A 27,972-nucleotide genomic window follows, 5' to 3' on the forward strand; every position below is an offset into this window, starting at 1 on the left:
TCTATGGAGATTGATCAGCTGTGGTCGATTTTATACACCTATCAGGGATGGATGTGGCTGAAATAGCCAAATCCACTCATTTTAAGGGGTATCCACATACTCTTGTATACAGTATATGGTGTACTTCTTTATCCCCTAAGTGCTTCAGTTCATATCCAATACTATTTTTATGACTAGTCCAAGTCAAACTCTTATTTATCGGTTATGATGCTCTCCTATAGTTTCATTCACTCCATGAGGCTGGCTGAGCAAAATTAGCATCTTGGACTCGAAGAGACTGCCCAGTGTCTTCTCTAACAACTGTTAGGTTTGCTTCAATCGTATCACTGTTGAGATGCTTCATGTCTTCTCTGTTTCAAACCCATACATTTATTATCTCAATTCCAGGTCTGGTTTCTGACTAAACCAATTACCACAATAAAAATAGGATTTAATTGCATAAAGATGACCTCAGTCAAGATGCATAGAATGGAGGAGATTCGTGTGAGGTATTTAACAGAGAATCTCCTACCAGACTGGATTGTTGCTGTGTGAGCAGCTGAAAGCTTTGTGCATTACCTGTAATATTAAGGTGTATTTTGGCACTGCTGGTTATGTTTTCAACAGCGAAAGTAAGGAGCACCTAAGGCCAAAGAAGGAAAAATATATAACAGGACATGAGGAAATGTGAGACAGCTTCTGCTCTAATAGCATCTCCATCTGAACCATCTAGAAAAATGACCCAATCGTGTAAAACATCTTGACGTGTCTTCAGAAGAATAACGCAACATTTCTGAGAGAAGACGCTACGGTCAAAGCAAGCGGCCATAGACATATTCACAGTCAATGAGCCGGTCACACACACTGTCCATCTGTCATACCCCAAACACCCCAAGTTTCCATTGTGTTTGTGGTTGCTGTGGTGTCTGGTTGCCATTGCATTGCGGGTTTCCATGGCATTGCCGGTTGCCATGGTGTCACCACGGTGACCGGCGGTCCTCAGGTTGTGTAGCGAGGAGGGGGGAGCATCCTGTGTCGGAGCACGCGGACAGAAGCTATGTTCTCCTGGGTCATGAGGCGTGTCACCAGGTCCAGACTGAGGCCGGCCACCTTCTCACCGTTCACCTCCAGCAGCTCGTCTCCCACCCCTAGCAGCCCCCCGTACATCTTCACTGTGCTGCTGTCGCCCATCTCTTCAACATACACACCTACAAAACAGACAGGATAACAGACAGGATAACGTACAGGAGCATGTTACAGGTAGGGGTCACACATACACACTTATTTTATAACACACATCTACAGGCAAAAGTATAGGAGCATGCTACTGATAGCACCAGGTACATACGAGGAGTATTATTACACCTGATAATTACACACCAACACCTACAGGACAGACTGTAGGGGAGGGGAGTATTATTACACCTGATAAATACACACTAACACCTACAGGACAGACTGTAAGGGAGGGGAGTATTATTACACCTGATAAATACACACTAACACCTACAGGACAGACTGTAGGGGAGGGGAGTATTATTACACCTGATAAATACACACTAACACCTACAGGACAGACTGTAGGGGAGGGGAGTATTATTACACCTGATAAATACACACTAACACCTACAGGACAGACTGTAGGGGAGGGGAGTATTATTACACCTGATAAATACACACCAACACCTACAGGACAGACTGTAGGGGAGGGGAGTATTATTACACCTGATAAATACACACCAACACCTACAGGACAGACTGTAAGGGAGGGGCACACACACACACAACTAATATAAAACATTCAACCGTTGCTCTCCTGTATCCTAACACACACACACACAGGACACATATATTACTAAACACACGCGGAATACAACACTAAACACACATCCAATTGCAGGACACGAGTGAAGTAAGTTAATGATAAAATACACCTTGAGCACACAGAAGGGGAACATTCTAATGAACAGGACATCATTATACAACACTAGATTAGAAAGACAACCAAAACAACAAGTCCCCAATCTGGTCCCAGACGGCCCTGGGTTAGAGCAGGGTAGGTCATCTAGGGCCAACCCTAGGCTTTTGGCCCCAGTCTAAGTCATGGAAACACTAGACTTTAGGCCAAGTACCGGTGTAAATGGCTGCAGTGTAAAGGCTCATTTTGTGTACCTGAGTCGGGTCGTCCTTTGCCCCGGGAGAGGAGGAAGCCGAAGGGTCCTATGGGAGGTCTGCTGAGCTCCAGCAGGAGGGTCCCGTCAGGGAAGGCCTGGGCCACCCTGCCCACCGAGCGCACCCCACTGGGGCTGCCCACATTCTCCACACTCAGAACCCTCTGGAGGCCCTTACTGGAGAGAGACAGAACAGCAGCTTTGAGGTGACATATATGGGGCACTGTAGCATGCTATATTTAAAAAATAATAATAAATATATATATGAATTCCATGCCACATAATGCAAACATTGCAATCATTGACACAGGCTCAGATACATCCATATAGAGTTTACAGTATACACACTGCAATCTATACTCCCAGGTGATTTCCTGAACACGTTTTGACTCCCAGGTCTTCATCAAGTCCCATTACTTTTTGCTGGTTCTTTTTACTGGAACTCTTTGACCTTTGACCTAAGATCACCTGTACAATACTTGTGGATGAGCGTAGGTAATCTTGTTGTATAGAATATCATATTCAGTATGGCCAATAGGGTTTCAATCAATATATACTGGGCACACCCTTGTGGAATCAACGTTGTTTCCATGTCATTTCAATGAAATTACGTTGAACCAACGTGGAGTAGATGTTGAATTGACGTCGTTGTCCAGTGGGGATATTTTGACCCATGTCTACATGACGTTGATGTCGATTAAGGCAGCCCCTCCCACCTCTCTGATTCAGAGGGGCTGGGTTGCCATTAGACACATTTCAGTTGAATGCATTCAGTTGTATAACTGACTAGGTATCTCCCTTTCATACCATAGCAAACATGCCATTTGATTTCAGTAATAAGCCATGTAGGTGAATGGAGAGACAAATGATGGTCTGCTGCCTTGTGCCATTTCCAGTTTTATAATATAAATAATGAAGTCATTGAATGGAGATGGTCTGCTTCCTATATTAAGGTCTCTATGGCAGAACTCCCCATAGAAAGCCATGTAGCGCGGCCCATATATAGCACGGCTGTGTCATACTCCTAGCCTATCAGGTTTCTGCCTCTCCACGAAGGTGAGTTAAGTGCAACTCTGAAATGTCCTCCTCTCTGGTCTCTAGTGTGTCAGCTTCTGGGACACACACACACACAAATTCACGTACACGTAGAGACACACACACACACACACATTCACGTACACACACACACACACACACACACACACATTGCATTGTTGGGTTTTGAATTTGCAAGAAAGGCATTTCACTGTAGTTGTGCATGTGACTTTCACATTTTAAGCACACACACACACACACACACTAATAAACAAACACACAGTCACTAACACAGGCAGTGTCAACAACATCACCCAAACAGTCGACATTCAATTTCATCACTGTTCCAAGCCACCTTCCCAAATCCATCATAAGATGTTACAATAGTCTTCTGAATTCCATGTCTTTCTTTGGCAGCACCACTGCACTCAATCTATTTTTATCTGTCCACTCCGAACACCCCGTCAGACCCAGTGAATGGAAACTATTCGGATGGACGACACACACGGCAGCCATCCATGCATACCAGAGATTCCAGGGAGCCTTGAGCACATGCCATCCGTGTAACATCCTGTCAGGAAGGATCCATGTTGACTTCATTCATAATGTTTTGACATGAGGTGCCACTTTAGAGAAGATCAATGTGCAAGCTTTGCATTGTGACAGATTGGATTTTAGATTAACTGTTATTTCTGCAACAGTTGCCTATTTTTATGTTGCTGATGTCATAGTTCTAGTGTGTGTGTGTGTGTGTGTGTGTGTGTTTGTTATACCCAGTGACATGTATTCATGGACCTCAAGGGAAGCCAGGCTTCCCCCAAAATTTTACCAATAAACATTATAAAATAATTTTATCTTTCGTCTCTCTGTGTTTTCATAATTTTCCATCAATTCGCAAGTGGCTGATTCTCACCGGAGAAATCATCAGAGCGAGGGAACCAGCGCCCCTCTGTCTCAGTACTTGTAGCCCATGTATCTGATGCTGTCTGGACCAAAAGAGCATAACATGTTGCTGCCGTAGCATTTGATTGATTGATGCCAGCAAGCATTTGGCCTCCCTTGATAATTTTTGGGTAAAATAATTAGCTGAGCTCAACTGTGGGTTGTCCAGGTGTAGCAAAACACTCACCAAGGGAGGCCAGTTTGGATTTGGCTTCAGACAAATCAAATCACTTCCTTTGCTAAATGTAATATTCAGAAAAACGTGTCCGTTTGTCTGCTTGTGTTGATATCCTGCAGTAGCTAGCTTGCTAAATTGGCCCTTTCCTAAGGCATGGATGGAGATGTGGATTTGGACTTGCGGTTTTGACTTATACTGAACAAAAATATAAAACGCAACATGCAACAATTTCAACAATTTTACTGAGTTACAGTTCATATAAGTCAATTGAAATAAATTAATTAGGCCCTAATCTATGGATTTCACATGACTGGGATGGGGTGCAGCCATGGGTGGGCCTGGGAGGGCATAGGCCCACCCACTGGGAAGCAAGGCCCAGCCAATCAGAATGAGTTTTTCCCCACAAAAGGGCTTCATTACAGACAGAAATACTCCTCAGTTTCATCAGCTGTCCGGGTGGCTGGTCTCAGATGATCCCGCAGGTGAAGAAGCCGGATGTGGAGGACCTGGGCTGGCCTGGTTACATGTGGTCTGCAGTTGTGAGGCCAGTTGGAAGTACTGCCAAATTCTCTAAAACGACATTGCACCTGTGTAATGATCATCCTGTTTAATCAGCTTCTGTCAGGTGGATGGATTATTTTGGCAAAGGAGAAATGCTCACTAAAATTTGTGCACAAAATTTGAGCTAAATAAGCTTTTTGTGCATATGGAACATTTCTGGGATCTTTTATTTCTGCTCATGAAACATGGGACCAACACTTTACAATTTTATACTTTGTTCAGTATAATTCTCTGTACAGGCCAATGATTATGACGCCGATTCTGATCTAACCATAAATTAATAGTTTGTGCCACTGGCCAGATACGACTGAATTTCAATGTGTAGTCTAGCTAACATAGCTGGTTCATTGTTGCCCATGCAAGGAAGGCAGGCTAGCATGCATTTTAGCTAGGTAGCCTATGAGAACAAAACTTAAAGTGTACTGTATGACAGAGCCATAGACTGTTTTGCCAACATGAAAGAGAGGAGGATGGCATTGGCGTTCAACTAGTCTACAAGTAGGGTGAGTCCCCATTTTTTGTTTTACTCGCTCGCGCACACACACACACACGATATTTAGCAACACTGATTGGACTGAATAGTTTTTGGTACAGTACCTTTAAGTTTGCTTTCAGTGTTTTAAACTAAGCATATATAGCCTTGTTGATTTGATGTTTAAATGTCTAAGTGTAAATGGTGCTGGAATAGTGGAGACAGTGCTCCTGTTGTCTTTGTGCTGACTTGCGGTAACTCTGTGGTTCTAAATCAGTAGTTGTTTAGTAAACTGTCAAAAGCATTCACTTGCTTGACCATGCTGCATGTGATATGTTTGTCTACAATATTTGCTTTGTGGACTTCACTGGACAGATGTTTCTTTACGGTTTTGTGATGAAACAAACGTATGTGTAGTTGAATTTATTCCACCGCTGTGTGACTGTTGTCTTTGTTGTCACAGCCTTATTGTACATCACGGTGGAGTTTGAACAAATGGGTTATAGAGTAAACAACGCAATTATCACAACATAGGTTGAAATTAAGCAATAAGGCCAGAGGAGGTGTGGTATATAGCCAATATACCACGGCTAAGGGCTGTTCTTGGATACAGCTCTTAGCCGTGGTATACAGGCCATATACCACAAACCCCTGAGGTGCCTTATTGCTATTATAAACGGGTTACCAATGTAATTAGAACAGTAAAAATAAATGCTTTGTCATACCCGTGGTATACCACGGCTGTCAGCCAATCAGATTTCAGGGCTCGAACCACCCAGTTTATCAGTGATGTTACTGATGCACCGTACTGGTTATACCTGAGAGCAGGGCTGCTGGGCTTGTCTCCAGGTGTGTATGCACTGGAGCCATCTCCCTTCTTCTTGGAGGACTGTACATTCTGGACTGATGACCATTTCCTCAGCTGCTTAAAGGGTGACCCCTGGAGATGAGAAATGAACATGACAGCAGCCCTATGCGACCTTCCACAATATGCATTTGGATTCATTTTAAGATGGTGTTACTTTTTTCAAGGTGTCAGCAAATACCTTGACCAAATATGCACTTTACAGTATAGTTATGAGGAAAAATATTACAATTTCTTGTACACGGTCACAACAATGTTCAAACTAACTGAGATCTCAGTATCCTTATGGATTAAACAGTTTGACAAACATAAAGCAGAACCTCTCAGACTACAATCAAGGTTAGAATCGCTATAATTCCCTATAATTCAAAAGATAAATCTCCTCTCACCATGCGTAGGGACTGGAGCGACGGGGCTTTCCTCAGTTGGCTGGGTTCTGGGCGTGCAGGACTGGGGTTAGAGCTGGGGCCAGGAAAGGCCGGGGGGACACCCCGGGGCTGGAAGCTAAGCTGCTCCATGCTACTGGAGCGCCCTTTACCCAGCTTCCCCACTCCATTCAGGCCGATGGCGGAGAATAAACGACGCAGAGAAAGCTTGGACCTGGCCTCCTGCTGCTCAGTCTCTGTCCCTACCATCCTGTGAGGGAAAGAGGGGGGAGAGGTGTGAAGGAAGGAAAGAGGGAGAGACAGATCAACAGAAAGACATTGAGAGATGGATAACAACATATAAACAAGTACAGACATGATGAGTCACATCTCAGTTGGACTCAACTCCATTATAAATTCTAGTTCTTAATTTGATCGGGAAAACCTTTTGAAATAGATAGAATTCATCCAGGAAATTGAAATAATAATTTCACCTCAGATGCTTGTATTAATTCACTTATTACTATTTGGTTAGAAGAGGTCAGTGTTGAGTTAAAAAGTATTAGACTGAGGCAGTGCTCTGTTTATGTCTGCACCACAACTCTAAAACCACCTGGTTTGACCTAGTTTGTATAAAAATGTTAACATTCTGTGGAATACCACTAATGGCTATAGGCTAAGGCTGGCTGTCAGGCAGAGCTCCAAATTAGATGATAGTTTAGTAAAATAGAACATAGTGGGAATCTAAAAATAGCTTTCTTCAACATCTCTCTCTGAAAGGGAGGAGGACAGATGTTAATTTTCAGTCAAACCTCTAAAATATTTGGTCATATATGCAAAAAAATATTTTGCTGTACGACCAGGAGTTTTATTTTGGGAGCACACTCCGATTTGGGAAATAATCTTCCAGATAATAATTGTTGGGATCAAAAATCAAATCTAATTTTACTTGTCACATGTTTTGTAGACTATAGGTGTAAACTAACAGCAAAATTATTACTTACGGGTCCTTTCCCAACAATGCAGAGTTAAAGATAAGTTGGAACATTTAATAAAAAATAGAACTAGTGACACTGAAATGCACAGTTAATAATAAATAAAAATAATGAGTAGAAAATATCATGGCTATCTATATACAGGGAGTACCAGTACCGAGTTGATGTCCAGGAGTACGAGGTAATTGAGGTAAAGTGACTAGGAAACAGCATAGATAAGACAGTAGCAGCAGTATATGTAATGAGTGTAAAAGTGTGTGTGTGTGTGTGTGTATGTGTGTGTGGCGTCAGTATTCATGTATGTGTGTGTGGGTGTTGTGTTGCCAATGTAAGTATTTGTGGGTAGAGTCCAGTGTGTGTGCATAGAGTCAGAGCAAGAGAGTTAGTGCAAAAAAGGGTAAATGCAGGTAGTCCGGGTAGCCATTTGATTAGCTATTTAGCAGTCTTATGGCTTGGGGGTAGAAGCTGTTCAGGCTCCTGTTGGTTCCAGACTTGGTGCATTGGTACCGCTTGCCACGCGGTAGCAGAGAGAACAGCCTGTGGCTTGGGTGGCTGAAGTATTTTTGGGCCTTCCTCTGACACCGCCTGGTATAGAGGTCCTGGATGGCAGGGAGCTCGGCACCAGTGATGTACTGGGCCGTACACATTACTCTCTGTAGCGCCTTCCAGTCGGATGCCAAGCAGTTGCCATACCAAGCGGTGATGCAGCCAGTCAAGATGCTCTCGATGGTGTAGCTATAGAACTTTAGGAGAATCTGAGGGCCCATGCCAAATCTTTTCAGCCTCTTGAGGTGGAAGGGGTGTTTTTGTGCCCTCTTCACAACTGTCTTGGTGTGTTTGAACAATGATAGATCCTTAGTGATGTGGACATCGAGGAACTTGAAGCTCTCGACCTGTTCCACTACAGCCCCGTTGATGTGAATGGGGGCATGCTCGGCCCTCCGTTTCCTGTAATCCACAATCAGCTCCTTTGATTTACTGACATTGAGAGGTTGTTGTCCTGGCACCACACTGCCAGTTCTCTGACCACCTCACCATAGGCTGTCTCATCATTGTCGTTGATCAGGCCTACCACCGTCGTGTCGTCGGCAAACTTAATGGTGTTGGAGTCGTGTGCAGCCATGCAGTTGTGGGTGAACAGGGATTACAGGAAGGGACTAAGGACTCACCCGAGGGGCTCCTGTGTTGAGGGTCTGTGTATCAGATGTGTTATTACCTAGCCTCACCACCTGGGGGCGGCCCATCAGGAAGTCCAGAATCCGGTTGCAAAGGAAGGTGTTCAGTCCCAGGGACCTTAGTTTAGTGATTAGCTTTGAGGGCAGTATGGTATTGAATACTGAGCTGTAGGAAATGAACAGCATTCTCACATAGGTGTTTCTTTTGTCCAAGTGGGAAAGAGTAGTGTTGAGTACAATATAGATTGCATCCTCTGTGGATCTGTTGGGGTGGTATGCGAATTGGAGTGGGTCCAGGCTGTCTGGGATGATGGTGTTAATGTGAGCTATGACCAGCCTTTCAAAGCATTTCATGGCTACAGATGTGAGTGCTACGGGGCGATAGTCATTTAGACAGGCTACCTTGGCGTTCTATGGGGATCTGCTTGAAACATGTTGATAATTACATAATAAATGTAATACGTGTAATGATAAGTCTCCGCTGTACCGTTGTTTCTGAGTGCCCAGTGCCGATTCGATAGAGTCATGGTTGCACCATTATCAGACCGGAAATGGCTTGCTTGTAGGCGCCCAACCAGGTTGCCGGGAACGCATTTTACATTCATAATAGATGTCGTGGGACGTTCGAATACAACTTACAGTGCCTTCGAAAAATATTCAGACCCCTTGACTTTTTCGACATTTTGTTAGGTTACAGGCTTATTCTAAAATTGATTGAATCATTTTTTTATCCTCATTAATCTGCACACAATACCTCATAATGACAAAGCAAAACAGGTTTTTATAAATGTTTGCTAATTTACATAAAAAATGAAATATCACATTTACATAAATATTCAGACCCTTTACTCAGTACTTTGTTGAAGCAACTTTGGCAGCAATTACAGCCTCGAGTAATGTTTTGTACTTTTTTGTTGTTGTATGTATGTGCATGTATGTATGTGTGTGTTAATGTAACAATTGTTACTCTGTACAGTAACGCCACATAGGGTCTTACATGTACACGTACTTTACATGTTTAGTGGAGTCCAATGATTTTCAAATGGAGAATGGTGAAATTACATTCTTTGATCTACGAATTGGAATGATTACTTGGAAGGGGTTTCCTCATTGAAAATGACTTGTCTGATGATTTATTGGACCTCAGTTTATCTTAAGTCAGTTCTTTAGTTTGTCCAACATTACCATTCTGTTCTATACTGTGTGAACGCACCCCTTGCAAGAAAAACATGGGCACTGGCTGGGCCATTCAAGGACATTCAGACTTTTCCCGAAGTAACTCCTGCTTTGTCTTGGCTGTGTGCTTAGGGTTGTTGTCCTGTTAGAAGGTGAACCTTTGCCCCAGTGAGGTCCTGAGCGCTCTGGGGTAGGTTTTCATCAAGGATCGCTCTGTACTTTGCTTCGTTCATCTTTGCCTCGACCCTGACTAGTCTCCTAGTCAATGCTGCTGAAAAACATCCCCACAACATGATGCTGCCACCACCATGCTTCAAAGTAGGGATGGTGCCAGGTTTCCTCCAGACGTGACACTTGGCATTCAGGCCAAAGAGTTCAATCTTGGATTCATCAGAACATGTGCCTCGACAAAATCCTGTCTCGGAGCTCTACGGACAATTTCTTTGACCTCATGGCTTGGTTTTTGCTCTGACAGGCACTGTCAACTGTGGGACCTTATATAGACAGGTGTGTGCCTTTCCAAATCATGTCCAATCAATGTCGTTTACTACAGGTGGACTCCAATGAAGTTGGGGAAACATCTCAAGGATCATCAGTGGAAACAGGATGCACCTGAGCTCAATTTCGAGTCTCATAGCAAAGGTTCCTAATACTTATGTAAATAAGGTATTTTTTATTATTTTTTGCAATAAACTAGCAAAAAAATCTAAAAACCTGTTTTGGCTTTGTCATTATGGGGTATTGTGTGTAGCTTGTTGAGATTTTTACTAATTTAATCCATTTTAGAATAACTGTAACATAACAAAATGTGGAAAAAGTCAAGGAGTTTGAATACTTTCCGAAGGCACTGTGCGCGTAGTTAACCATTTGTTTCCACTTTGTTCAGTCATGTTACCTCATTGGTTAGTTAGCTAACTGGTAACTTTGCCATTTTATCCAAATATTTGGGGGCACAGAAAGAAAGGAAAAGGGATAGCTTCTTCAGGAGATCTATGATCATAGCAATGAATGAATGAATGAATGAATGACACATCATCACAAACCTGTCATCATCACAAACCTGATGTTTTTAAAAGAGACAGTGTACAAATGTCAACATAATGTATCTCCAATAGGAAAAAAGTGCTTTATACACAATGTAGGAACCTAATAATCCACAAATGACATTGTAATTTCAACGACAGGTATTCGTATCAACATGTTAGCTTTTATAATAAACTAATGTATTTACAGTGTTACATATTCGTTTCTAGTGCACAACATGCTTCTAAAGTAGCTAGACTTCATAATTAAAAAAAAAATGTATCGTATTTTCTGGTGCTCCTAAATTTCATGTGGAGCTCCTAACTTTTTAAATTGGGTTCACCAGTGCTACCAATTTTTTGTTTTCTTCATTTAGAGCCCTGTGTGGGCAACTCTGCAAATTGTGCTTTGTTCCAGCCACACCTACTGTAATTCACCTAATCAAGGTACTGTGATGAGCAGGCCTGGAGCTCTTTCATGCCAAATTCTGCCATATACAAACAGTGATATTAGAGACTCAGAGATGAGACTTGCTCTAGCTCCGCTCCTAACCCTCAATTTAACCTTGACCTGAAATAACTAAATGTGTAAAAAGATTGCTAAATCCCACCAAGCCTATCAGAGGGCAAGGAAGAAAATCCTTTACAATCAACATAAAGCTTCAGGTCAGTTTAGAATTAAGCATAAGAGTGTGGTGTAGGGAGGGAGTTACCAGTACTCACTGAGCTGGACTAGTGCTTTCCTCCCTCTGATGCTCTGCTCTCATTGGCCCCATGACCAGTCCATCACACCCAGAGTGGTATGGGGGAGGGGTTATGATGTTGGCTCCTCCCAGAGAGAGCTCTCCCATCCATGGATGTTGCAGCTCCACTTCTAGAGGGGAGGGAGGGATGTTTACAAGGTGAAGAATCTGTAACTTTCAGATGTTTTTAATGAAAAGCAGGAATGAGTAAGAGCCTTGTTAGACTGACATTTGCATGTGGTATGATACATTTTTGTAGAATATTGTTTATGAGATGTGAATTTCTTGCTACATATTTTTTGGCGGGGATTGTTGAGTATTTATCATGCATAGACACAGCGAGAGACATAAAGAGAGTCAGAGGGGAGAGAGACATAAAGAGAGTCAGAGGGGAGAGAGACATAAAGAGAGTCAGAGGGGAGAGAGACAGAGATAAATAGATAGCGAGAGAGAGAAGGCGTCCGCATGCTTCCCAGCAGAACTAGTTCGGAAGAGTTTGTGCATATATTATGATGACATTTCGTTAGTTTTGGTCTTCACTAAGGGGTTTTCCGGCTGTTCAGGTAAATAAGCATTTTTCTAGAGGAAGGCTGAAGTCGAAAGTCGAAGTCTACGCCCCTTCGTCAACAATGGGGATTCTTCATTCAACGAGAGACAACTCGTTTTCATGTACATTTTTTAATTGAGAAATACTGCACCAAATAGAGAGAGAGAGCGAGAGCACACAGTGGGAACAATCAGATGCTTCACATATCTAATCAACCAGGCTGTGGAATCGGGTGGAACAGGCCTTGGTAGGACTACAAGGCTGGGGTTGGTGGATGTGCTGACTACAAAATCCCTGCTGGGACCTGGGTGTAGCGCACACAAACACACCCCACACATGCGCATGCATGCAGTCACACGCACGTATGCACGAGCAAACACACACACAGATGCATGCACACGCACACACAGATGCGCACACACACACTCCTTCACAGTCACTGAGCTGACACCTCACTGACATCAGCAGCATGGACTTGACCACCCATGAGGCAGTGCATTTACCAATGGCTACTAGGGGACTGAAAACACATTTAATTGTGTCCTTTAAAGTATATATTTTGACTAATGAGACTCCATTGTTAGAATTCAGTTATAGTTCAGATTGCACTTTGAAGTAATCCACCTCACCCTGTTTGTAACACAACCTCTAATCGTTATCTTTAACACATCACCTTTAACAATTATACTTAAAGGTTGTCTGCCAAACTGAGCAGTCAGGGGAGAAGGGGCGGCAGGTAGCCTAGTGGTTAGAGCATTGGACTAGTAACCAGAAGGTTGCAAGGTAAGGTAAAAAGGTAAAAATCTGTCGTTCTGCCCCTGAACAAGGCAGTTAACCCACTGTTCCTAGGCTGTCATTGAAAATAAGAATTTGTTCTTAACTGACTTGCCTAGTTAAATAAAGGTAAAATAAATAAAAAACATTTTTAAAAGGGCCTTGGTCAGGGAGGTGACCAAGAACCCGATGGTCACTCTGACAGACCTCCAGAGATCCTCTGTGGAGATGGGAGAACCTTTCAGAAGGACAACCATCTCTGCAGCACTCCACCAATCAGGCCTTTATGGTAGAGTGGCCAGACGGAAGCCACTCCTCAATAAAAGGCACATGACAGCCCGCTTGGAGTTTGCCAAAAGGCACCTAAAGGACTCTCAGACCATGAGAAACACGATTCTCTGGTCTGATGAATCCAAGAAAGAAGTATTTGGCCTGGATGCCAAGTGTCACGTCCGGAGGAAACCTGGCACCATCCCTATGGTGAAGCATGGTGGCAGCATCATGCTGTGGGGATGTTTTTCAGCGGTAGGGACTAGGAGACTATTCAGGATCGAGGCAAAGATGAACGGAGCAAAGTACAGAGAGATCTTTGATGAAAACCTGCTTCAGAGCACTCAGGACCTCAGACTGGGGCAAAGGTTTACCTTCCAACAGGACAACGACCCTAAGCACACAGCCAAGTCAAAGCAATGATTGCAATGTTTGCATTATGTATATAGCCTCATTATTTTTGTATTTTATTGTGTTACTTTTTTTATATATATTTTTTTACTTTAGTTTATCTAGTAAATATTGTTAACTCTTATTTTTCTTAACTGCATCGTTGGTTAAGGGCTTGTACTGTTGTATTCAGCGCGTGTGACAAATAAAATGTGACAAAGTAAATCCACTGGATTTGCATTCACCTCCTTTGCTCTGAACATGGCATTTATCATCGCCACCCATTGATATGCAGATGATGCTGTCACCTTTGCCCTCTGCCATTCAGATGAAAAAAAACAACATTTATTTTACCTTTATTTAACCAGGTAGGCTAGTTGAGAACAAGTTCTCATTTACAACTGCGACCTGGCCAAGATAAAGCTAAGCAGTTCGACACATACAACAACAGAGTTACACATGGAATAAACAAACATACAGCCAATAATACAGTAGAAAAAGTCTATATACAGTTTGTGCAAATGAGGTAGGATAAGGGTAAATAGGCCATGGTGGCGAAGTAATTACAATATAGCAATTAAACACTGGAATGGTAGATGTGCAGAAGATGAATGTGCAAGTAGAGATACTGGGGTGCAAGGAGCAAGATAAATAAATACAGTATGGGGATGAGGTAGTTGGATGGGCTATTTACAGATGGGCTATGTAAAGGTGCAGTGATCTGTGAGCTGCTCTGACAGCCGGTGCTTAAAGCTAGTGAGGGAGATGAGTCTCCAGCTTCAGTGATTTTTGCAGTTCGTTCCAGTCATTGGCAGCAGAGAACTGGAAGGAAAGGCGGCCAAAGGAGGAATTGGCTTTGGGGGTGAGCAGTGAGATATACCTGCTGGAGCACGTTCTACGAGTGGGTGCTGCTATGGTGACCAGTGAGCTGAGATAAGGCGGGGCTTTGGGGGTGACCAGTGAGATATACCTGCTGGAGCGCGTGCTACGGGTGGGTGCTGCTATGGTGACCAGTGAGCTGAGATAAAACGGGGCTTTACCTAGCAGAGACTTGTAGATGACCTGGAGCCAGTGGGTTTGGCGGCGAGTATGAAGTGAGGGCCAGCCAACGAGAGCGTACAGGTCGTGGTGGTGGATAGTATATGGGGCTTTGGTGACAAAACGGATGGCACTGTGATAGACTGCATCCAATTTGTTGAGTAGAGTGTTGGAGGCTATTTTGTAAATGACATCGCCAAGTCGAGGATCGGTAGGATGGTCAGTTTTACGAGGGTATGTTTGGCAGCATGAGTGAAGGATGCTTTGTTGCGAAATAGGAAACCGATTCTAGATTTAATTTTGAATTGGAGATGCTTAATGTGAGTCTGGAAGGAGAGTTTACAGTCTAACCAGACACCTAGGTATTTGTAGTTGTCCACATATTCTAAGTCAGAACCGTCCAGAGTAGTGATGCTGGACGGGCGGGCAGGTGCGGGGAGCGATCGGTTGAATAGTATGCATTTAGTTTTACTTGCATTTAAGAGCAGTTGGAGGCCACGGAAGGAGTGTTGTATGGCATTGAAGCTCGTCTGGAGGGTTGTTAACACAGTGTCCAAAGAAGGGCCAGAGGTATACAAAATTGTGTCGTCTGCGTAGAGGTGGATCAGAGAATCACCAACAACAAGAGCAACATCATTGATGTATACAGAGAAGAGAGTCAGCCCGAGAATTGAAGACTGTGGCACCCCCATAGAGACTGCCAGAGGTCCGGACAACAGGCCCTCCGATTTGACACACTGAACTCTATCAGAGAGAAGTAGTTGGTGAACCAGGCGAGGCAATCATTTGAGAAACCAAGGCTGTTGAGTCTGCCGATAAGAATGTGGTGATATCCTTGTCTCATCGCGCACTAGCGACTCCTGTGTCGGGCCGGGCGCAGTGCATGCTGACCAGGTCGCCAGGTGTACAGTGTTTCCTCTGACACATTGGTGCGGCTGGCTTCCGGGTTGGATGTGCATTGGGTCAAGAAGCAGTGCGGCTAGGTTGGGTTGTGTTTCGGAGGATACATGGCTCTCGACCTTCACCTCTCCCGAGTCCGTACGGGAGTTGCAGCGATGAGACAAGACTGTAATTACTACCAAATGGAGAGAAACAAAAAAGAAAAAAAGACTGTGGTGATTGACAGAGTCGAAAGCCTTGGCCAGGTTGATGAATACAGCTGCACAGTAATGTCTCTTATCGATGGCGGTTTAGGACCTTGAGCGTGCCTGAGGTGCACCCATGACCAGCTCTGAAACCAGATTGCATAGCGGAGAAGGTACAGTGAGATTCGAAATGGTCGGTAATCTGTTTGTTAACTTGGCTTTCGAAGACCTTAGAAAGGCAGGGTAGGATAGATATTGGTCTGCAGCAGTTTGGGTCAAGAGTGTCTCCCCCTATGAAGAGGGGGATGACCGCGGCAGCTTTCCAATCTTTGGGAATCTCAGACGATACGAAAGGGAGGTTGAACAGGCTAGTAAAAGGGGTTGCAAAAATTTTGGCAGATAATTTTAGAAAGAAAGGGTCCAGATTGTCTAGCCCGGCTGATTTGTAGGGGTCCAGATTTTGCAGCTCTTTCAGAACATCAGCTATCTGGATTTGGGTGAAGGATAAATGGGGGAGGCTTGGGCGAGTTGCTGAGGGGGGTGCAGGGCTGTTGATCGGGGTAGGGGTAGCCAGATGGAAAGCGTGGCCAGCTGTAGAAAAATGCTTATTGAAATTCTCAATTATAGTGGATTTATCGGTGGTGACAGTGTTTCCTAGCCTCAGTCCAGTGGGCAGCTGGGAGGATGTGCTCTTTACAGTGTCCCAGAACTTTTTTGAGTTTGTGCTACAGGATGAAAATTTCTGCTTGGAAAAAGCTAGCCTTTGCTTTCCTAACTGCCTGTGTATATTGGTTCCTAACTTCCCTGAAAAGTTGCAGATGAGCTGTGAAGAGCAGCAACATGTCTTTTTCTTACCAATCCACTGTCCCACAGCACACAAATTTGTGTGTGTGTGTGTGTGTGTGTGTGTGTGTGTGTGTGTGTATTTGAAGCTGACCCGGTGCCTGTGGCGCAGGGTGCACCAACTTCTCTCCTGCTGTCTTCGCTGGTGATGGGGAGGTCTTCAGCAGGGAGGCAAGCCTGATACAGGGCATTATCGTGCCAGTGCTGGAAGTCAGCCCCAAAGACAGACCAACCTCCTTGAAGTTCCCCCAAACAGAGTGCTCGTTCTGGGGGTTGGGTGCAGCCCCTCTCTCCTGGTCTTCCAGGGAGTCCTGGGGCAAAAGGCGGTACTGTGGTGAAGACATGATTTTGACTGATAGCTGGCCATTGGGCAGAGTCTTAGGTACTGTTTTCAGAGCTGATTTGATGGGCACTGAGGAAGGGGGAAAGGGGTTGCTCTTGAGGCACGGGGGACAGTTTGTGGGTTCTTCTGGGGGAGCGGGGGAGTGAGTGTGCAAACCCACCACCATTGATACGGGTTTCTCAATGGTGTAAGGATTGGGCGGCACCACCACAATACCATTAGTTAAGCTCACTGGTGCCAAACTGTGATTGGACCTTGGTGGTGTTGGTGGCACCGTGATGGGTGCTCCATGCCCATTGGTGCCCAGAATCTCCCCTCTCCTACTCCTCCTCTTCATCGTCGACACCCGAACACTCCCACTGCTGCTGTCCGTCTCTCTCGCCCAGCCACGCCCTGTCCCGGTGCTATCCACCACATCGCGGACGGTTACCTTCCCAATGTACGTCTCCTTGATCAGCTCGGTAAGAACTGCCTGGCTGGGCTCACTGGGAGCCACCCAGCAAGACATGAGCACCTTCCCCTTCCCCTCTCCGTTCACTGGGCCGTTCTGCCCTTTCGGGGGTGATGGGTTCAGATGGAGTTTCAGATTCGGGACCCCGCCTTCCAGGAACGTCCCGCACGAGTTGCACTGCCTGTTGAGCGCCTCCTGTGCTACCGCAGCTTTAAAATGGCCCCTGCTGCCCCTGTTTACGTAGCTCTCCTGTGTCCTGCGAGCCTTCTTGTGCCATAAGAAGCTGCCCTCAAGGTAGCGTCCTCGCTCGATCACTATTCCAGTTCCTGGATCAGTGTCCATCCGCCCGTTGACATAGGAAGAGAGGTTGGGCTTGGATATGAGCAGACCCTGGGCCCTCCTCCGCTGATGGAGCCTCTCCAAGTAGCGCACCTCCGCATCTTTCTCTGATTCGTCCTCAAAGCGGACCCGTGTCGGCGATTGGCCAGGGCGCCGGCGCGGGCCGCAGGCCGAGTCGCCACTGGAGGAGTCACTGAGATTTCCTGACAACGAGGTAACCGCGGCAACTATCGCCGATGACACACCTCCCTTCCCCACCAGAGGAGCCCGGTGAATGGGAGCTCCAGCCGTGGACAGCTGCTCCCTGTAGGTGGACACACACACACAGAAAGACAGAAACCCCATAAAGAAACATCCAGCATTTTTCCTCCTAACACAGATTGGTTACATGGCTGTGGGATTCTTCTCCATGTTCTGGCACGTGTGTATCCCAGCCTCTACATTCCTAACATGCTCAGCTCTTGCTAAGGGGGAAGGTCATCCCCAGTACAGCCGTCATCTCTGTCTGTATCCAATCATCTAGCCTATTTTATGACTTTTCTATCTTACTGATGAAATTAACACATTAAATAAGCAATCTATTGTTCCTGATACAACTTGATCTTTAAATGTAAAATGACAAATGTGTTTGTCAATTTTATTTTCATGATCCTTTTTACAATGACTGAACAGAAAACTTCTAGTGGGTGAGAGGCTATATTATTGCACTATACTGGTAGGGAACATCAAACTGCATGGCTGGTTAAAATAGCTCCCCAGAGAAGAAGGGAGTGATGTACTTTTCTTGCCTTGCATGGGCTCCTACTTTTATACCCCTGGGAATGTGTGTATGTGTGTGTGGGGGGACGCTGGCAAATATGACAGGTGCAGTGAAGCAGTACGAAGAATCAGTCTTATCAAGCGTCAAATCACAACCAGGAAGCTCCCTCCAAACCCAGATATATTTCCTAAATAAATCAGACCCAACACAGTAAATACAGTAAATTGTTCTTACATAAGACAATCCAATGCATAAAAACAATCACATCAATCCAAATGGATTTCATTTAGAAGGATTTTGATAATAGTTGGCTGTCATTGCAGGGGACATTATTACAATTTTATATCACATCACCTAGTGGTTGGTCGGTATCCAAAACTTCCCATCCATTCAGTCTAATCTGGTGTGGATGTTGACACTGTCTGGTAATTGACAGCTGTATGTGTGGGAACATCTCACCTTGATCAGAATGAATATGCTGAGGTAATCAGTAATCTGCTCCAGGACCACAGATGATATTAGGATTAAGATCGGGGAGGTGTTGTATAATTACAGCTGGATTGTGTAATGTTGGAAATAGGAGAGAGAGAGAGAGCGAGAGAGCGAGAGAGAGAGCCTGACATAGCAACCAAGGTAGCCCAATGGGCCATCATGTATAGGCCAATGCTTTACATTAAGTTACCTAATACTAAACTCAGCAAAGAAATAAACGTCCTCTCACTGTCAACTGTGTTTTTTTCAGCAAACTTAACATGTGTAAATATTTGTATGAACATAATAAGATTCAACAACTGAGACATAAACTGAACAAGTTCCAAAGACATGTGACTAACAGACATGGAACAATGTGTCCCTGAACAAAGGGGGGGTCAAAATCAAAAGTAACAGTCAGTATCTGGTGTTGTCACCAGCTGCATTATGTACTGCAGTGCATCTCCTCCTCATGGAGTGCACCAGATTTGCCAGTTCTTGCTGTGAGATGTTACCCCACTCTTCCACCAAGGCACCTGCAAGTTCCTGGACATTTCTGGGGGTAATGGCCCTAGCCCTCACCCTCCAATCCAATCCAACAGGTTCCAGACGTGCTCAATGGGATTGAGATCCAGGCTCTTGGCTGGCCATGGCAGAACACTGACATTCCTGTCCTGCAGGAAATCACGCGCAGAATGAACAGTATGGCTGGTGGCATTGTCATGCTGGAGGGTCATGTCAGGAGGAGCCTGCAGGAAGGGGGCCACATGAGGGAGGAGGATGTCTTCCCTGTAACGCACAGAGTTGAGATTGCCTGCAATGACAACAAGCTCAGTCCGATGATGCTGTGACACACCGCCCCAGACCATGACGGACCCTCCACCTCCAAATCGATCCCACTCCAAAGTACAGGCCTCGGTGTAAAGCTCATTCCTTCAACGATAAACGTGAATCCGACCATCACCCCTGGTGAGACAAAACCGTGACTCGTCAGTGAAGAGCCATTTTTGCCAGTCCTGTCTGGTCCAGCGACGGTGGGTGTGTGCCCATAGGCGATGTTGTTGCCGGTGATGTCTGGTGAGGACCTGACTTACAACAGGCCTACAAGCCCTCAGTCCAGCTTCTCTCAGCCTATTGCGGACAGTCTGAGTACTGATGGAGGGATTGTGCATTCCTGGTGTAACTCGGGTAGTTGTTGTTGTTGCCATCCTGTACCTGTCCAACAGGTGTGATGTGCGGATGTACCAATCCTGTGCAGGTGTTGTTACACATGGTCTGCCACTGCGAGGACGATCAGCTGTCCGTCCTGTCTCCCTGTAGCACTGTCTTAAGCATCTCACAGTACAGACATTGCAATGTATTGCCCTGTCCACATCTGCAGTCCTCATGCCTCCTTGCAGCATGCTTAAGGCACATTCACACAGATGAGCAGGGACCCTGGGCATCTTTCGTTTGGTGTTTTTCAGAGTCAGTAGAAAGGCCTCTTTAGTGTCCTAAGTTTTCATAACTGTGACCTTAATTGCCTACCGTCTGTAAGCTGTTAATGTCTTAACGAACATTCCACAGATTTATGTTCATTAATTGTTTATGGTTCATTTAACAAGCATGGAAAACAGTGTTTAAACCCTTTACAATGAAGATCTGTGAAGTTATTTGGATTTTTACTAATTATCTTTGAAAGACAGGGTCCTGAAAAAGGGACATTTCTTTTTTTTTGCTGAGTTTACAACTATGTACTCAGCTGTACATGGTCACTGCAGATAAGATACATTAGCGACATATTGTATAGTTACTGTAGTTACTAGTTAGTTAAATGTAAATATCAGCATGTCACATTATTACATAATGTAGTATCTGTGTAACACACTTTAAAGCGCAGGTGTCAAACTCATTCCACGGAGGGCCGAGTGTCTGCTGGTTTTTGCTCCTCCTTTGTACTTGATTGGTCAATTAAGGTCTAATTAGTAAGGAACTCTTCACGACTGGTTGTCTAGGGCTTAATTTAAAGGAAAAAACAAAAACCTGCAGCCCCCCATGGAATGAGTTTAAAGCAGAGGTGACAAAGTGTGACCCATAATAGATATCTGCGACATACCAGGCATTTAAAAACTACTAAAGTGCACTATTAACAGAACACAGATGAACAACTATACATTTTAAAGCAGTAAATCAACTAAATAATATATATATATACAGTTGAAGTCAGAAGTTTACATACACTTGGGTTGGAGTCATTAAAACTCGTTTTTCAACAACTCCACAAATTTCTTGTTAACAAACTATAGTTTTGGCAAGTCGGTTAGGACATCTACTTTTTGCATGACACGTAATTTTTCCAACAATTGTTTACAGACAGATTATTTCACTTATAATTCACTGTATCACAATTCCAGTAGGTCAGAAGTTTACATACACTAAGTTGACTGTGCCTTTAAACAACTTGGAAAATTCCAGAAAATGATGTCATGGCTTTAGAAGCTTCTGATAGGCTAAATGACATAATTTGAGTCAATTGGAGGTGTACCTGTGGATGTATTTCAAGGCCTACCTTCAAACTGCTTGACATCATGAGAAAATCCAAAGAAATCAGCCAAGACCTCAGAAAAACATTGTAGACCTCCACAAGTCTGGTTCATCCTTGGGAGCAATTTCCAAACGCCTGAAGGTACCACGTTCATTTGTACAAACAATAGTAAGCAAGTATAAACACCATGGGACCACGCAGCCGTCATACCGCTCAGGAAGGAGACACGTTTTGTCTCCTAAAGATGAACATACTTTGGTGCGAAAAGATCAAATCAATTCAAGAACAACAGCAAAGGACCTTGTGAAGATGCTGGAGGAAACAGGTACAATAGTATCTATATCCACAGTAAAATGAGTACTATATCGACATAACCTGAAAGGCTGCTCAGCAAGGAAGAAACCACTGCTCCAAAACCGCCATAAAAAAGCCAGACTACGGTTTGCAACTACAGATGGGGACAAAGATTGTACTTTTTGGAGAAATGTCCTCTGGTCTGATGAAACAAAAATAGAACTGTTTGGCCATAATGACCATCATTATGTTTGGAGGAAAAAGGGGGAGGCTTGTAAGCCGAAGAACACCATCCCAACCGTGAAGCACGGGGGTGGCAGAATTATGTTGTGGTGGTGCTTTGCTGCAGGAGGGACTGGTGCACTTCACAAAATAGATGGCTTCATGGGGGAGGAAAATTATGTGGATATAGTGAAGCAACATCTCAAGACATCAGTCAGGAAGTTAAAGCTTGGTTGCAAATGGGTCTTCCAAATGGACAATGACTCCAAGCATACTTCCAAAGTTGTGGCAAAATGGCTTAAGGACAACAAAGTCAAGGTATTGGAGTGGCCATCACAAAGCCCTGACCTCAATCCTATAGAACATTTGTGGGCAGAACTGAAAAGCGTGTGCGAGCAAGGAGGCCTACAAACCTGACTCAGTTACACCGGCTCTGTCAGGAGGAATGGGCCAAAATTCACCCAACTTATTGTGGGAAGCTTGTGGAAGTCTACCCAAAACATTTGACCCAAGTTAAACAATTTATAGGCAATGCTACCAAATCCTAATTGAGTGCATGTAAACTTCTGACCCACTGGGAATGTGATGAAAGAAATAAAAAACATTCTCTCTACTATTATTCTGACATTTCACATTAAAATACAGTGGTGATCCTAACTGACCTAAGACAGGAAATTTTTACAAGGATTAAATGTCAGGAATTGTGAAAATCTGAGTTTAAATGTATTTGGCTAAGGTGTATGAACTTCCGACTTCAACTGTGTGTGTGTATGTGTAACGATTGTCGTCGGGAGACGAGGAAGCGGACCAAAACGCAGCTGGGAGCGAATACATGTTTATTTAACACACTAGAATTAAACATGTACACAAAATCAAGGAAAAACTGCCAATACGTTACGTGCTCAAATAACGAGACAACAACCCACAAAACATCGTGGGGGAAAAGGAACTTAAATGTGATTCCCAATCAGACTTCACAAGCGACAGCTGTCTGATTGGGAAATCACCCCGAGCCCAACATAGAAATAAAACACAAAGAAAGGCTATAACCAAAACATAGAAAATAAAGCATAGAAATGCCACACCCTGACCAAAATAGCAGAGTTCACCTGGTCAGGGCGTGACAGTATGTAATATATATATATATATATATATATATATATACATACACACACACACACACACACACACAGGTATATATTAGCATTACAGTGAAACAAGCACGACAAGAGAGCACTGCCTGTTGCAGCTATCTATGCTGGACACTGTCAGTAAACAGAAAAGAGAGAGCTGCAGCACACTTTAACCAGCCTAACGTAATACAGCCCTTCCGGTCTGTCTAGCACAAATGTCTCTAGAATCAGGAAAAGGGACAGAAAAGGGAGAGAGAAGAGGAGAGAAAAATAGTTTCTTGTTTGGTTGGTTATGGTGCTACAGTTGTCTGCTACAGCTAAGCTCGGTAGGTAAACACACACACACTGACGACTTTCCAAACCCCCCCCCCCCAGACACACACACACAAACAAACATGCACTTTTGCGGAGCAGTACTTACGAGTTGTCCCTCTGTATGGGTAGGATAGTGTGGTCGGCCTTGAGTGGGAAGGACCGGTCCTTCATGCGGGCTCTCTCCAGGAGCCGCTTGGCCTGCTCATGGCACTGACTCAGCGGCAGGTTCTCGCTGGACACAAAGGCCCTGTTTGCCGCACAGACCGTCTCACACACACACACACAGGCGGGAGGGGGGAGGGGGAGAGATGGTAGAGGCACACGTCAGTGCCTGTGCGGGAGAGGCACTCAGAGTAGGGGATTAGGCCGAGCAGGCCCACTACTAATTAGGCTGACAAGGTCTGTGTGTGCGAATGAGATTTGGAGTGTGTGTTTCAATTAGCTTTTACTGTGTGTGTGTGTGTGTGTGTGTGTGTGTGTGTGTTTTCATAAGCTTTTATCCTGTTTGCCTGTGCTTTGTGTTTGTGTGTGTATTTGTGAATGAGTATACAGTATGTGACTGTAGAAGTCCCTTTGCTTGTATACGTCTCTGTGAATGGGCATTACAGACGTGAACATTTTACAAACACCAAAAACACAGTTACCCACAGTGCTCAGGGCTTTAACGACTAACCACACATAGCTGCCCATTCAGTTCCACAACGACACCTGCTTAACAGGCACTCAATGGGGGAACACATCAATGAGTGTGTTTCTACTTTCTACGACAAGCTGTTGTACTGAGATTCCCTCCTCTTATGTTGAGACTGTGACTCAGACGAGTGAATGACCTAGACAGAGAAGTGAGCGATATGACCTTAATCCTCTCTGTTGATGACAGCGGGGCTTTTAGTAACAGCTGTTGTAAACACTGTGTCCCTGTCACTCTTTGCAGCTTGGGGCTCTAACAGGGAGAGGTACAAGAGCAAAGCAGTAGACTTATAGGTGTTGGTAGTGTCATTAAAGCTATGTAGATGTATCAGGAGGAAAATACTTAGGTTGGGATTTTGCGTAACATCTTAACCAAAAAATAAGCAAAAAGACGACTCAACAAACATCATTTAGTTGGTAAAGATCAGATTATGTATATTTTACAGTCAGGAAATGTTAATACTATTTTAAGTGAAGTAATTTCACATGGATCACAAGTACACACTTTACATCATTAAAAATGAATAGAAGAATGCAGGGAAAGAGGAAGATGGAGCACTGACTGTGTTGATGGCCAGTACTGACAGTTCGTCTCTTAGAGCAACAGAAGACCCAGTTTATGATACATCCGTCTGTGGTCAACCCTGCCCTGGCCCCTGGAGAGCTCCTGGGTGCTCAGGTTTTGCTCCAGTCCTACTCGAACACAAATCATGTGTTTTAGAGCAGGGCTAGAGCAAAAGCCTGCATTCCTGGAAGCAATACAGGAGGTTCTACTGTACCTTCGGCTGTGCTCGCTGTCTTGGAGGGAGATGCCTGAGTCCCAGTCACTGTCATGCAGGGTAATGAAATCTGTGGAGAGAGATGAAAACTGTAGCTTAGCAGGTTGAAGTAGAACTTTTCTCCAAGATTGAAATGCGTCTGTCTCTGTTTCTCTAGAAATTACAACACAAAAAGCACAAATCAAATCCGATTTTTTTCGGTCGCATCACATGTTTAGCCGATGTTGTTACGGGTGTAGCGAAATACTTGTGCAGAGTTGCAAAGAAAAAGCCATATCTCGGGCTGGCCAATGAAAATAAAAGATTAAGATGGGGAAAAGAACACAGACACTGGACAGAGGAACATCGCCTAGGAGGCCAGCATCCCGGAGTCGCCTCTTCACTGTTGATGTTGAGACTGGTGTTTTGCGGGTACTATTTGCTGCCAGTTGAGGACTTGTGAGGCGTCTGTTTCTCAAACAAGACACCCTAATGTACTTGTCCTCTTGCTCAGTTGTGCACCGGGACCTCCCACTCCTCTTTCTATTCTGGTTAGAGCCAGTTTGTGCTGTTCTGTGACGGGAGTAGTACAGAGTGTTGTACGAGATCTTAGTTTCTTGGCAGTTTTTCTCATGGAATAGCCTTAATTTCTCAGAACAAGAATAGACTGACGAGTTTCAGAAGAAAGTTCTTTGTTTCTGGCCATTTTGAGCCTGTAATCGAACCCGCAAATGCTGATGCTCCAGATACTCAACTAGTCTAAAGAAGGCCAGTTTTATTGCTTCCTTAATCAGAACAACAATTTTCAGCTGTGCTAACATAATTGCAAACGGGTTTTCTAATGATCAATTAGCGTTTTAAAATGATAAACTTGAATTAGCTAACACAACGTGCCATTGGAACACAGGAGTGATGGTTGCTGATAATGGGCCTCTACGCCTATGTAGATATTCCATTTTTTTTAAAGAGTCGTTAGCAGCTACAATAGTCATTTACAACATTAACAATGTCTACACTGTATTTCTGATCAATTTGTTGTTATTTTAATGGACCCAAAAATTAGCTTTTCTTTCAAAAACAAGGACATTGCTAAGTGACCCCAAACTTTTGAACGTGTGTGTGTGTGTGTGTGTGTGTGTGTGTGTGTGTGTGTGTGTGTGTGTGTGTGTGTGTACACATACACACACACACACACCTACACACACACACACACACAGTACCAGTCGAAAGTTTGGACACCTACTCATTCAAGGGTTTTCCTTTACTTTTTACTATTCTCTACATTTTTTGTATTTTCAAAAATATTAAATAACACACATGGAATCATGTAGTAACCAAAATAATGTTAAACAAATCCAAATATATTTTAGATTCTTCAAAGCAGCCACCCTTTGCTTTGACAGCTTTGCACAGTCTTGGCAGAAATGTTTTGATACCCTTCCCCAGATCTGTGCCTCGACACAATCCTGTCTCTGAGCTCTACGGACAACTCCTTCGACCTCATGGCTTGGTTTCTGCTCTGACATGCACTGTCAACTGTGGGACCTTATATAGACAGGTGTGTGCCTTTCCAAATCATGTCCAATCAATTGAATTTACCACAGGTAAAGTCAAGTTGTAGAAACATCTAACATCTCAAGTATGATCAATGAAACAGGATGAATACTTTCCGAATGCACTGTATGGAAGAACCATATTAAGTTTTTCCCATTTGTTTACTTATCACTTTGTCCATAAAAAGCATGATTCATTTAGCATGAGAATATTTGAGGCCATGAAAGTGAGGGACAGAGCAACTCACAGGTGGAAGAAAACTTCTGTTTGTGAGGCGGTCACAATTAGAGGGGCATTACGATCATTAAACATCTGGTCAACAGTCAGAAATAGACTATCGCCCTCCCTCCCACCTTCTCCTTGCTATTTTTTTTATCTCTACATTCCGTTGTAATTTATTACCTTTATCACATTACATTGATTGTTTATAAAGGTCCAAGGCAGCCTTTTCATCTCAATATCAAAACATTTGTTGTTAACAATTAAGTACCTTACTGAGATTCTTTTTTATTAAAATTGTCCAAAATAAACAAAAATAGCTTCTTAGCAAAGAGCAATTTCTCAAGCAAGAATTTTGCTTGGACTGTCTGGGAGTGGTCTGAGTGGGCAGGGGGAAACTGAAAACTAGCAGTTATTAGCAGAGATATTTGGTCTATTAATTAATTTACTGCCTAGTGACGTTACTAGGCAGGCCAAAACCCTATCCCACCAAAAAGGCTGGATTTTCAGGCTGTCTTTTCAAACAGCTCTTACATTACAGGGCTATTATCATCATTTTCACAACTTCACAGTATTATTCCAACCTCATAGTGTGGGAAAATCATGTTTTATTCCAGCCTCATCAAAATGGCGGTGTCTGTTGCAAGAATATCACCGTGGTGGAAATATACACTCCACCTGACTGCAAATAGATCAGGTCTGTCTCAGGTAAATCCCTTACATCACTGAGGGTAAAAAAAAATCCTTATTGTCTAGACTCTGTCTCTACTCACTGTAATCTCACTACTGTTATCTGAAGGTACACTAAACAAGGCTAACACATTTGCTATCATTCGATAATATAATCCAAGGTTTAGATAATGTTAGTCTGAAAAGGTAGTGTGCTGAACTTGAAAATAGCAGTAGAGTGTGCTATTGTTTTTTTGGGGAGAAACTCATTCAACAATATATATATATATATATATATTTTTTTTTATTAGTGGGTGGAATATGGTGGAGAATACAGGCTCAGCATCTTTAGCTCTTTACTGTACCTCTTCCATTGCATGGGGTCACCTCTGCCTTCTGCTCTCTCTCCAGGTTTTTTGTGGACCCTGGCTCCGGTCCCTGGCTCTTGTTCAGTATCTGCTTGAGGAGGCCCCGGTTCATCTCCACCCTCTCTGCCAGAGATATGGAGCTCCGGTCGCTGCACACACTCTCCAGGCTGTTGGCCCTCCACAGGACAAACGTTTCCCCCTGGGACCCCAGCTCGCCCATATACCGCCTCAGACCC

The 27,972-nt window shown here is 44.0% G+C and overlaps 1 protein-coding gene across 2 annotated transcripts; it reads right to left on the reverse strand.

The window, feature by feature from the left end:
* Positions 1-27,972, reverse strand: LOC115151618 (uncharacterized protein KIAA1614). 2 transcript variants are annotated; one of them, XM_029695697.1, is made up of 10 exons: positions 27,734-27,972; positions 24,948-25,017; positions 23,585-23,725; positions 16,721-18,063; positions 13,906-13,977; positions 11,660-11,810; positions 6,593-6,839; positions 6,157-6,278; positions 2,152-2,327; positions 1-1,187 (listed from the first exon to the last, which is right to left on the reverse strand). In XM_029695697.1, exons 1-10 carry the CDS (start codon positions 27,954-27,956, stop codon positions 979-981), a joined length of 2,754 nt encoding a protein of 917 aa, XP_029551557.1. In that variant the 5' UTR covers positions 27,957-27,972; the 3' UTR covers positions 1-978. The 2 variants fall into 2 exon arrangements, with proteins under 2 accessions (XP_029551557.1, XP_029551558.1); XM_029695698.1 differs by lacking the exon at positions 13,906-13,977.

Source organism: Salmo trutta, chromosome 17, assembly GCF_901001165.1.
Source record: "Salmo trutta chromosome 17, fSalTru1.1, whole genome shotgun sequence".
NCBI classification, from domain to species: domain Eukaryota; kingdom Metazoa; phylum Chordata; class Actinopteri; order Salmoniformes; family Salmonidae; genus Salmo; species Salmo trutta.

What these genes read in the sequence shown, in the direction of transcription:
- LOC115151618 (XM_029695697.1), bottom strand. Translation starts at nt 27,956, where the DNA reads ATGGGCGAGCTGGGGTCCCAGGGGGAAACGTTTGTCCTGTGGAGGGCC. An exon ending in CCCTGCGCCACAGGCACCGG is followed by an intron (nt 13,978 to 16,720) that starts GTCAGCTTCAAA and finishes TCTGAATGGCAG; the next exon opens with AGGGCAAAGGTGACAGCATC. An exon ending in CCCAGCAGCCCTGCTCTCAG is followed by an intron (nt 2,328 to 6,156) that starts GTATAACCAGTA and finishes GTCTCTCTCCAG; the next exon opens with TAAGGGCCTCCAGAGGGTTC.